The following is a 12,428-nucleotide window of genomic DNA, read 5'->3' on the forward strand; positions in this document are numbered from 1 at the left end:
TATGTCCACATTTATTTAAGTTTGATTATTAAAATTTGTACATATGACCATTCTGCTAATTGTTGATTACTTACAGCTGTTTGCACTATTGGCTTGTAAATTGCTGTTTGCATTTGTGTTGTCTGTTATGGTATTGTCCTGTGCTTTATGCTTGGCACTGAACCATAATCAGCTCTGGTGTATTTCACGCACTGGCAATAAAGTGATTCCGATTCTGATTTTACAACTTCACAATAACTTCCCAACTCTTGATCTCAGTGACCCCTAATTTATGAAGGCCAAAGTGTCAAAAGCTCTCTTTACAACCCCATCTACCCATGATGCCTCTTTCAAAGGTTAATGGGCCTGTATTCCCAGATCCCTTTGCTGTACTGCACTCCTCAGTCCCCTGCCATTCACTGGGTATGTCTTTCGCTTGTGCTTGTCCAAATGCCTTTTAAATGTAGCTAATGGACCTGCCTCAACCACAGCTTGTTCCATACACCCGCCATCCTCTGGGTGAGAAAAGTTGCCCCTCATATCCCTATTAAGTCTCTTCCCTCTCACCTTAGACCTATGCCCTCTAGTTCTTGATTCTCCAACCCTGGTAAAAAGACTGTGTGCATTCACCCTATCTGTACCATTCATAATTTACACTCTTCATCTTCTACCCTCTTGTCCCGACTTCCCCCTAACTCAGTCCTTCGAGTCTGGGCAACATCCTCAGACATCTCTCGTGCACTCTTTCCTGTTTAATGGCATCTTTCCTTTAGTGAAGCCATGGTAGTGTAGTGATTAATGCAATGCTTTACAGTACAGGCGACCTGGGTTCAATTCCTGTCTCTGCCTGTAAGGAATTCTCCCCGTGACCATGTTTCCACCAGGTGCTCCACTTTCCACCCACAATCCAAAAAGGCCGGAAGGTTAATTGGCCATTGTAAATTGTCCCAAGATTAAATCTGTGCTGGGCGGCACAGCTTGGAGAGCCAGAGGGCCTACCCTGTGCTGCACCTCAATAACTAAATAAAACTGAAGACAAGGTTCCAAGTGCAAGCTCACCATGTTTGTACAACATCCCAGTTTCTATCCTGTGTTCTGACTGATGAAACCTCTTTCACCACTCTGTCTACGTCAGACATCACTTCCAGGAGCCAAGGTCCCTCTGTTCTACAACACAGATACCACCAAGTGTGTCCTGTGTGTTCTGCCTCTGCTTCAGAAAACATTGCAGGAAGGGTTTTGGAATGTGAAAAGTGAAGGCCAGTTGACTGTTATGGGGATAGTTCTTTATCAAGAAGATTCTCCACTCTCTTTTCCAGCCTGTTTTATGTAGAAATAAACATTACAAAGCATTGTGGTTAAACTCAAAGCTGTTTCTCCAAACATCGTCTCTTACAAAGCAATGCTATTAACAGAGTATGGGAGATATGTATACCCCAATTTTAACGTAAAACAATGCCACGATTACCCAGCAAAGCCATTGTGATTTCATACAGACTTGTGCTTATTGTTTTACAGACAGGAAACGAAGATGAAGTGTAACCTTTTTCTAAAGTGGGTTAAAGGGCATTTGAGCTCTCATTTAGTCACATGTTTTCTCACAGGTTTTTACAATTACAATGTAATCCATAAGTAGGTGTTTATATTGGAAACTGTTATATAAACATATCACACTCTCCTACCAGTAGGGGCGCTACAGCTATAGGTGGAGGAATATGACAGACATTTCAGGAATGGGTAAATACAAACATACATTAAATGAAGGATTTTGTTTCTGGATTCTCCTGTGAATATTTGCTAATGGTTTAGTGTACAACAATATTACCTATATGACAACAACAACATGTCTTTACATAGCACCTTTAATGAGGTAAAAAAAACCCTGAGGCTGCACTTGGACAAGTGCTGACCATAAGATTAGGAAGAGCGATTGAAAGCTTGAGCAAAGAGTCGCGATAGAAGGGGCATTAGGGAGGGAATGTGGACACACACACACATCTAGTTGCATCATGGCCTGGCATGGAAACACCAATGCCCAAGAATGGAAAACCCTACAAACATGGTGGATACAGCCCAGGAGAAGCCCTCCTCACCACTGAGCACATCTACGAGGAGCACTACCACAAGCCAGTAGCATCCATTTACAAGGACCTCATTATGCAGGACGTGCTCTCTTCTTGCCGCTGCCATTGGGAAGGATGTACAGGAGCCTCAGGTTCCACTCCACTAGGTTCAGGGAGAGCTATTTCCCTCCAACCATCAGGCTCCTGAACCAGTGAAGATAAACTTAACTCACCTCAACTTGGACTGATCACTGAACACGAATTATGGACTCACTTTCAAAGACTCTACATACAACTTATTTTCTGAGTGCTTCTACTTTTCTCTTAGACCATAGGACTATAAGACAGAGGAGGAGAACTGGGCCCTAGGTAACCCTAGGTAATTTCTAAAATAAGTACATGTCCAGCACAGCATCATGGGCCAAAGGGTCCGTATTGTTCTGTAGATTTTCTATGTTTCTATCTCTGCTCTGGCATTTATTATTATTATTGTTCTGTATCTGCACAGATTGCCTGCTTTGTCACATTGGTTATTTTTATCTTTGAGTCTGTTGCATTTCTTTGTTCTACTGTGCATGTCTGCAAGAAAATGAATCACAGGGTGGCATATTTGTACTTTGGTAATAAATTGACTTTGAACAATCAACAGAGGGGTGAAAGAACATGGATGATGCACTGTAGGCTGGGGTATGGCTCTCCAAATGGCTTACTGTATCTGCCAAAGGAAAGATCAAGGAGGAAGTAGCTCTTTATCAATTTCAATTGAACACGGCTAAGAATTGAAAGGCTAGATTAATTTGATCCCATTAAATAAATATTTTAGCTGTAGTTAAATCACAGTGAAAGAATCCTTGCTTAGAAGCTGAAGAAAGAAAGTAAGTAAATTCTGATGTGTGCTGTAATACCCATGGACGAGTTATTTATATAACACCCCAGGAAGGTACATCCCAGAGCGGTGCCATTGTGCTGACGCACCATCAACGCATGGTAAAATTCATACGTTGCCTCGACAGTTTGTGAAATGAGCAAGGCACAAACTTGCTTTCTATTTCTACTAACAGTGAGGGGGAACTTCATTGTAACCGATCGAATATTGAAAGGTCCAGATAGAGTGGACGTGGAAATTTACTTTTGAACGCTGAACATTTGAACTTTTGAACTTTTTGAGGGGCAAACTTTTTTCACAGAGAATGGTTGGTGCTCGGAATGGATTACCAGGGACAGTAGTTGTGGACCAAGCAAGCAGCTTGGAGGAGTTTAAGTGGCTTTTAGATATGAAGGGAATGGAGGGATATGGATGATACTCACTAGAGTTTAGAAAAGTGAGGGGGGAGCTTATTGAAACCTATCAAATATTAATAGGCATAAACAAGAGAAAATCTGCAGATGCTGGAAATCTGAGCAACACACACAAAAATGCTGGAGGAACTCAGCAGACCAGGCAGCATTGAGGAAAAGAGAGTACAGTCAATGTTTCAGATTGAAACCATCCGGCAGGACCTGGATGCAGATATTGAAAGGCCTAGACAGAGTGGATGTGAAGAGGATGTTTCCTGTAGTGGGAGTGTCTAGGAAGACATAACCATAGTGTCTGAAGGCATAGCCTCAGAATAGGGCAGCCCTTTAGAACAGAGATGAGGAGGAATTTCTTTAGCCAGAAGGTGATGAATCTGTGGAATTCATTCCCACAGACGGCTGTGGAGTCAAAGTCACTGGGCATATTTAAAGCGAGGTTGATAGGTTCGTGGTTTGTCAGGGTGTCAGAGGTTACAGAAGAAGGCAAGAGAATGGGGTTGAGAGGGGTAATAAATCAGGCATGATGGAATGGGGAAGCAGACTCGATGGACTGAATGGCCTAATTCTGCTCCTGTGTCTTATGGTCTTCAGGTCTTACAATATGCAGGAGGAGGACATTGAGTAAAAATTGCCATCAAGATCAGCACAGTGGGTCTAATGACCTGAGCAGAGTCTGTATTCTGCGCTCCATATTCTTCCTGCGCATAACGCACATCTCCTCCCCCATTCTCTGCACGTGTCTATACCTTTTAAACACCTCTTTCAAATCTGCCTCCACCACACCTGGCAACATTTCAAATTACCCAATTTTTTCCTATTTTTTTTCTATAACAAGAAATCAAAGTTTATTTAAAAAGTGACCACAGTTCATATTGAAATTAGAACCATAGAACCATAGAACATTACAGCACAGAAACAGGCCTTTTGGCCCTTCTTGGCTGTGCTGAACCATTTTTCTACCTAGTCCCACTGACCTGCACCTGGGCCATAACCCTCCAAACCCCTCTCATCCATGTACCTGTCCCAAGTTTTTCTTAAATGTTAAAAGTGAGCTCGCATTCACCACTTCATCTGGCAGCTCATTCCACACTCCCACCACTCTCTGTGTGAAGAAAACCCCCCCAATGCTCCCTTTAAACTTTTCCCCCTTCACCCTTAACCCATGTCCTCTGGTTTTTTTCTCCCCCAGCCTTAGTGGAAAAAGCCTGCTTGCATTCACTCTATCTATACCCATCATAATTTTATATACCTCTATCAAATCTCCCCTCATTCTTCTACGCTCCAGGGAATAAAGTCCTAACCTATTCAACCTTTCTCTGTAACTCAGTTTCTCAAGTCCCGGCAACATCCTTGTAAACCTTCTCTGCACTCTTTCAACCTTATTAATATCCTTCCTGTAATTCGGTGACCAAAACTGCACACAATACTCCAAATTCAGTCTCACCAATGTCTTATACAACCTCACCATTACATTCCAACTCTTATATTCAATACTTTGATTTATAAAGGCCAATGTACCAAAAGCTCTCTTTACTATTCTATCTACCTGTGATGCCACTTTTAGGGAATTTTGTATCTGTATTCCTAGATCCCTCTGTTCTACTGCACTCCTCAGTGCCCTACCATTTACCTTGTATGTTCTACCTTGGTTTTTCCTTCCAAAGTGCAATACCTCACACTTGTCTGTATTAAACTTCATCTGCCATTTTTCCAGCAGGTCTGAATTCCTTTGCAAGCTTTGAAAACCTTCCTCACTGTCCACTACACCTCCAAGTCTTTGTATCATCAGCAAATTTGCTGATGCAATTTACCACATTATCATCCAGATCATTGATATAGATGAGAAATAACAATGGTCCCTGTGGCACACCACTAGTCACAGGCTCCACTCAGAGAAGGAATCCTCCTCTACCACTCTCTGGCTTCTTCATTGAGCCAATGTCTAATCATTGGGTGAAAAGTTCTTTGCGGCATCCTGAATAAATGATAGTTCTTTACTCAGCTGAAGTAATTATAAATGTAAAGTGGTAGCTGTATTAAATACCTGCACCTTGCTCCTTCAAGCACAAACCCACCGAGTGATTACACTTGATCTCAGTCCTGGGGCACTCCTGTCATGAGGATATTAAAATCAGAAAGCATTGACTTTTTGAAACTTGTCCTTTATATAGATCGGAGTTAAAGGCCTACATGTGAGCATTATTTTTGGTCTTTTTATCATTGCTTTAACAAAGTAGCTTAATTAATATACTGCCATCTATGTTGGGTCGCAGGGTAGAGATACGTCTCTACCAAAGGAGGTGTAAGGCGCTTCTTCACACTGCTAGCTTGCAGGTCACCCTTGGGCAAGGTTTAGCACCTGCTCAGGGTCATGTAAAGGCATGGGAGCAGGTGGTGGACGGTTGTATGAGCAGCTGGTGCACATCACAAGTGCTGGTTATGTAACAATTGACTCCAGGCACACAATCTCTGAAGACTATTGGTAATGGCAGGGGTCACCTATCTTGTAAGGACAACACCCAGAAGGAGGCAAAGGCAAACCACTTCTGCAGAAAAGTTTGCCAAGAAGAATCATGACCCTGAGACCATGATCATACACACGACATGGCACATAATGATGATGGTGGTGGCACCTATGTGGATCAAACAACAAAACCAACATGGATGATTCCAGGTGAGTGAGTGTTGCTGATGTAAGCTGAGCTCCCATGTAAAACCCAATGTACTTTCTCTAATGGAATAATGGAAGATATTTCCTATAAAGTGAAGCCTGATGGAAAAGCGAGGGGTGTATGGAAAATCGAGGGGGTTCTAGTCCAGGTTGGGTTTTATGAGATAACCGTTGAAGGTCACGTAAATGTCAACATCATCGCTGTAGACCGCGTTTTCCCGCTCGCGCTTGTAGAGGCGGACCCAGACTTCATCATTCTGCTGTAGCTCCAGCATGATGCTCTGGCTCTGCATGATGCTGCGGTTGCTGGGCTGGGCGTAGCAGATCACCATATCCCGGTCGTTCTTCATGATATGAAGGTAGGTCTCTTTGAAGTTCCACGTGTGGATGTTGAGGTTGAAATAGTAGATCCCTGGGATGTAGCAGTAGAATTTGCCCTTGAACATGTTGAAGTGACCGTAAAGGTTCACAAACGTTGTGTCAAAGATCAAGGTTTGGTAGTAGTCGCTGCTGTGGAGGCCTTTCTTACGGCCCACTGAGAAGGCTGAGTAGTGCTGCTTGTAAGAATCTCCTGGGATTCCTGCTTGACCCTGGTCCCCTTTGGCTCCTGTGGGGCCTCGGAGACCTATAGGCCCTTCCTTTCCCAGCTTTCCCTGAGGTCCTCGCTCTCCCCTCTCGCCTTTTTCACCTGAAAGAACAAGAGGATGTCAAGAATTCGCTAGCAGGGGTAGGGAGTTGAGAGGTGTGTACATTGGTGTTGTGTCTGCTCTATTTCATCTTATATGTAAATGATGCCGATGACAGAATTGATGGCTTAGTGGCCAACTTTGCAGATGATGTAAAGATAGGTGGAGATTCAGGTAGTGTTGAGGAAGTAGGGAGTCTGCAGAAGGACATGAAGAGATTAGAAGAATGGGCAAAGTGGCAGATGGAGTACACTTTAGGGAGTGTATAGCCATGTAATTCAGCAGCAGGAATAAAGCCTTAGACTATTTTCTAAATGGGGAGTGAATTCAGAAATCAGAGGTGCAAAAGGACTTGAGAGTCTTGTACAAGATTCCTTAAAGGTTAATTTGAGGGTTGGGTTGGTAGTAAGGAAGGCAAATGCAAGGTTATTATTCATTTTGAAAGGACTAAGAGATATAAGAACGATGTGATACTGAGATTTTATAACACATTGGCCAGATTGTATTTCAAGTATTGTCGGCAGTCTTAAGCCCCATATTTAAGAATGGATGTGCTGGCATTGGAGAGGGTCCAGAGGAGGTTCATAAGAATGATTCCGGGAATGAAAGGGTAAACAGATGAGGAGCACTTGATGGCTCTGGGCCTCTACTCAGTGGTGTTTAGAAGGGGGGGGGGGGGTTTATTGAAACCATTGAAGTCATTGTGTATACTTAAAGCAGAGGTCGATAGGTTCTTGATTTGTCAGGACATCAAAGGTTATGGGGAAGAAGGCAGGAAAATAGGTTGAGAGGGAAATAAATCAGCCATGATTGAATGATGGTGCGATGAGCTGACTTGCCTACTTCTGCTCCTATGCCTTATGGTCTTCTTAAGAACCCTATCTACTTGTGCGGTAACTTTGAGGGATCTATACATGAGGACCCTAAGATCCCTTTGACCCAATTAACTTGTATTCTACCTTCAAATTCAACCTTCCAAAGTGTTTTACTTTACACTTTTCTTGATTGAACGCCATCTGCCATTCCTCAGCCCATCTCTGTATCCTATCAATGTCCCACTGTAACTTAAGACAACCTTCTACACCATCGAGAAAACCACAAACCTTCTTGTCATCAACAAGCTTACATCTAAGTTTCATCCACTTTCATCTAAGTCATTTATAAAATTCACAAAAGGCCCAGAAATATCTCTGCAAACCATCACTAGTCATTGACTTCCGGCCAGAATATGCTCCTTCTGCAACCACCCTCTGCTTTCTGAATCCATATAGCCAGGTTTCTCTAGATCCCATGCCTCCTGACTTTCTGAATGAGCATACCATTGTAACATTGTCAAACAATTTACTAAAATCCACGTACGTCACATTCACTGCTCTACCTTCAACAATTTTTTTGTCATAAGGTTTCATTTTGACTTTCATGTGATCCAAAGCAAGAGGCCTGAATACCTGAAACTCTCAGGGGTTATTATCTGAATTACCTTTTCATCCAGCTAGCGAATGGCAGTTCATATCCCTTGATTTCCCTGACTCCAACACCTATCCATCCTTGTTTCGAATTCAGCAATTGAGTCTGGGAGAGGAAATTCCAGTGATTCAACCTCTGAGTGAAGAAATGTCTTCTCATCTCAGTCCTCACCCCTTGTTCTGATACCCATCCCTGGTTCTAGACACAGCAGTTAAGAGAAATTTCATCTCTGCATCTACAGTGCCAGGTCCCATTAGAAGTATTTTTTATGTTTACAAATGATTATCTTACATTCTTATAATATCTCAAAAATATAGATACAAGTAGATGGGATTTAAGGTAAATTGTAAACTAATTTGATCAGAGGCAGGGTTTCTTCTGATTACTATGTTCTCAGCAGTATAACTCAAGTGAGATGAGATCTTTTATTGGAAGAGTCAGGGTCTTGAATGTTGCCCCATCTTTACACTCTACTGTCCCTGCTGCTGAAGTATTAAAGACTTTATAACATACAACATATGTTCAAGTGCTAGAAGTGGAATTTGAAACTGTAAACTTCATTGTGTCCACTGGACCACAATCAAACTTACAAGGGAAAATGCCATGAGTTGATTGGAATTAGAATTGGTTTTGGATTTGGATTTGGATTTGGCTTTGGATTTGGATTTGGATTTGGATTTAGATTTGGATTTAGGTTTTGAATTGGATTTGGAATTGGCTTTGGATTTGGATTTGGATTTTGAATTGGGTTTTGTATTGGAATTGGATTTGGATTTGGATTTGGATTTAGATTTTGAATTGGATTTTGAATTGGGTTTGGATTTGGATTTGGATTTTGAATTGGGTTTTGTATTGGAATTGGATTTGCAATCTGTTTATTATTGTCACATTATCGAGGTACAGTGAAAGGCTTGTATTGCACACTGTTTGTACAGAATATTCAATACAACAGTGCATTGAAGTAGTACAGGCAAAGCAATAAGAGAATGCAATATAAAGTCCAGCAGCTTGTCATGGATCCTTTGGACCAGCGAGGGGCACCGGGTAGCGGCAGATCCTGACACACCTGATCGTCATTTATTTGAGTTTATTAGAGATGTTTAATGACTACTTTTATCGTTAAGCAGTCTCTGTGTTTCTCGTGACGCTTGTTATGTGAATATGGTTTTGTTATGCTTCTCGTTCTTGAGTGACTAGTTTTGATTTCAACCTGCACGGGTTTCCTGTGTTTTATGTTCTATTTAACGTGACTGGACCAGCTCATTGATGAATCCCGGATCCAAGTTCTGTGTGAACTACATTCTATGTGCACAAGTCCTGAGTAAGTGAGCTCTTAATTTGATTATTCTCCAGATAAATCCTCATCATTAATTTCTATTATTGAGTCTGAGTTTGCTCTGCACCTGGTGCACTTGTTACAGCTGCAGGGAAGGTGCAGTACAAGTAGACGATAACGTGCAAGGTAGAGTGTGAGGTCAAGTTCAATTAATTATACTGGGGAACCATTCAATAGCCCTAGAACAGGGGTTAGAAGCTATCCTTGAGCCTTGGGGTATTGCATATTGCTCTTGATAGATGCTGCCAGACTTGCCGAGCCCCTCCAGCATTTTGGGAGTCACTCTCCTGCATTGCCCAGTGAGAAGCATTCTGAAAGATAATCAGGGAGTGATGGATCACAATGATCATTGATGTCCTCTCGTTCCATTAGTAACCGAAAAGGTGCTGAAAGCTGTAATCAGATCATTAGTGTGACTGAAACCATCTTCCTCAAACTCTTCCTGAACACCAAGTTGCATGAATCATCCAAGTGACAGTCCGTGCTCTGTCTGAATCCATTAAAATCATAAGACAAAGGAGCAGATTTAAGCCATTCAGCCTATCAAGTCTGCTCAATCGTTGCATTTTGGCTGATTTGTTATCTCTCCTAACTCCATTCTCCTGCCTTCTGTTCATAACCTTGGACAGACTTGCTATTCCCTCAACAACAGGTGTACGTATTACTTTAAACACTGTTGGGGTGGGTGGGGAATGAACTAACAGAGGAGAGAGTCATGATGGTCAGGTCTCTAGCACTGAATCTGCCTCTGAGACTCAGAAGGGGAAGAGGGAGAGGAGGAACGCTGTGGTGATAGGGGATTTGTTAGTCAGGGAAATGGACAGGAGGTTTGTGAGTGAGAACGAGATTTCCAGATGGTATGTTGCCTCCTGGGTGCCAGGATCCAGGATATCTTGAATCAGGTCCTCAGCATTCTTAAGTGGGAGGGTAAACAGCCAGAAGTCGTGGTCCATGTGGAGGAAGAATGGGCAGGATAATTGATGAGGTTCTGCATAGGAAACTCAGGGAGTTAGGTGCTAAGTTAAAGGGCAGGACCTCTAATGTAGCAATCTCAGGATTGCTACCCAAGCCACGTTCTAGTGAGGCCAGAACTAGGAAGATTAGACTGTTTAATACGTGACTGAGGAGTTGGTGTTGGAGGGAGGGCATAAGATTTTTGGATCATTGGGCTCCCTTCCAGCGAAGGTGGGATCTATACAGAAGGGATAATTTGCACCTGAACTGGAGGGGGACTAATATCCTAGTGGGATGGTTTGCTAATGCTGAAGGGTGGAGTCTAAACTAGAGTTGCAGGGGGTTGGGAACCAGTGCCAGAGCAGTTAGTGGAGTGGTTGGGGAGACAGATGTTGGTAAGACCTCAGACAAAGTTAAGAATCAAAAAGTTGAGCGTGGTGCGACTAGTGTCCTGAGCTGCATATATTTCAATGCAAGGAGTGTGGGAGGAAAGGTGTTGAAGATGAGGTAGCTGTTTCGCAAACAGAGGCAATGTGTAGTGAGGAGAGGCTGTTGAGAGGGTAAAATTGCAGTCAAAAGTTTGAGCTGCAACATAAAAGGAGGACAAAATTGACCAGGGTGAACATAGGACTGAAGATGTTGTACTTGAATGCGTGCAGTATATGGAATAAACTTGCAGCACAATTGCAGATTGGCAGGTATGATGTTGTAGACATCACTGAATCATGACTGCAAGAAGATTATGGCTAGGAGCTTAATTTCCAAGGATACACATTATATCGAAAGTACGGGGAAGAAGGCAGAGGGGGTGGTGTGTCTCTGTTGGTAAAAAAACAAAATGAAATCATCAGAAAGAGGTGACATAGAGTCAGTAGGTGTTGAATCATTGTGGATAGAGCTAAGGAACTGCAAGGGTAAAAAGGCCCCGATGGGAGTTGTATACAGACCCCAAATAATAGTAAGGATATGGCCTACAAATTACAGCAGGAAATAGAAAATGCATGTCAAAAGGGCAATGTTACAATTGACATGGGGACTTCAACATGCAGGTCGATTGGGAAAATCAGGTTGGTGCTGGATTACAGGAAGGGGAATTTCTAGAGTACCCTCAAGATGGATTTTTAGGGCAGCTCATGGTTGAGCCCACTAGGGGATCCGCTGTTCTAGATTGGGTGCTGTGCAATGAACCAGAATTGATTAGAGAGCTCAAGGTAAAAGAACACTTAGGGGAAAGTGATCATAATATGATCAAATTCATGCTGAAAATTGAGAATGAGAAGCTAAGGTCAGATATTTCAGAATTTCAGTGGAGTAAAGGGAATTTCAGAGGCATGAGAGAGGAGTTGGCCAGAATTGATTGGAAGGGAACACTGGCAGGGATGATGGCAGAGGAGCAATGGCTGGAATTTTTGGAAACAATTCAAAAGGCAAAGGATATATAAATCCCAAAGAGGAAGAAAGATGGCACAACCATGGCTAACAAGAGACAACATAAAAGCCAAAGAGAGGGTATATAAGGGTAAAAATTAGTGGGAAGTTGGGCAGCTTTCAAGTACCAACAGGAAGGAACTAAAAATTCATTAAGAAGATAAGAATGAAATACCAAAGTAAACTAGTCAATAATATTCAAGAGAATACCAAAAGTGTCTTCAGATACATAGAGCGTAAAAAGAGAGGCGAGAGTGGAGATCAGACCACTGGAAAACAATACTGGAGAGGTAGTAATGGGGGACACTAAAATGGCGAACAAAATGAATAAGAATTTTGCATGTCTTCACTTTGGAAGACGCTAGCAGTATGGTGGAAGTTCCAGGTGTCAGGGGTCATGAAGAATGTGAAGTTCTTGGGTAACTGAATGGTCACCTGGACCAGATGGTGTACCCCCCAGAGTTCTGAAAGTGGTGGCTGAAGAGATCGTAGAGGCATTAGTAATGATCTTTCAAGAATCATTGGATTCTGGAATGGTTCTGGAAGAC

The 12,428-nt window shown here is 42.5% G+C and overlaps 1 protein-coding gene across 3 annotated transcripts in view; it reads right to left on the reverse strand.

Moving 5' to 3' along the window:
* Positions 1 to 1,262: 1,262 nt before the first annotated feature.
* Positions 1,263 to 12,428, reverse strand: part of LOC140719254 (complement C1q tumor necrosis factor-related protein 1-like) — a 58,313-nt gene continuing 47,147 nt past the window's right edge. For all 3 annotated transcript variants that reach the window (XM_073033741.1, XM_073033739.1, XM_073033740.1), the window contains one exon: positions 1,263 to 6,697. In XM_073033741.1, the coding sequence (XP_072889842.1) occupies positions 6,150 to 6,697 (548 nt within the window). In that variant the 3' untranslated portion in view covers positions 1,263 to 6,149. The remainder of the gene's footprint in view (positions 6,698 to 12,428) is intronic.

Source organism: Hemitrygon akajei, chromosome 31, assembly GCF_048418815.1.
Source record: "Hemitrygon akajei chromosome 31, sHemAka1.3, whole genome shotgun sequence".
In the NCBI taxonomy this organism is placed as follows: domain Eukaryota; kingdom Metazoa; phylum Chordata; class Chondrichthyes; order Myliobatiformes; family Dasyatidae; genus Hemitrygon; species Hemitrygon akajei.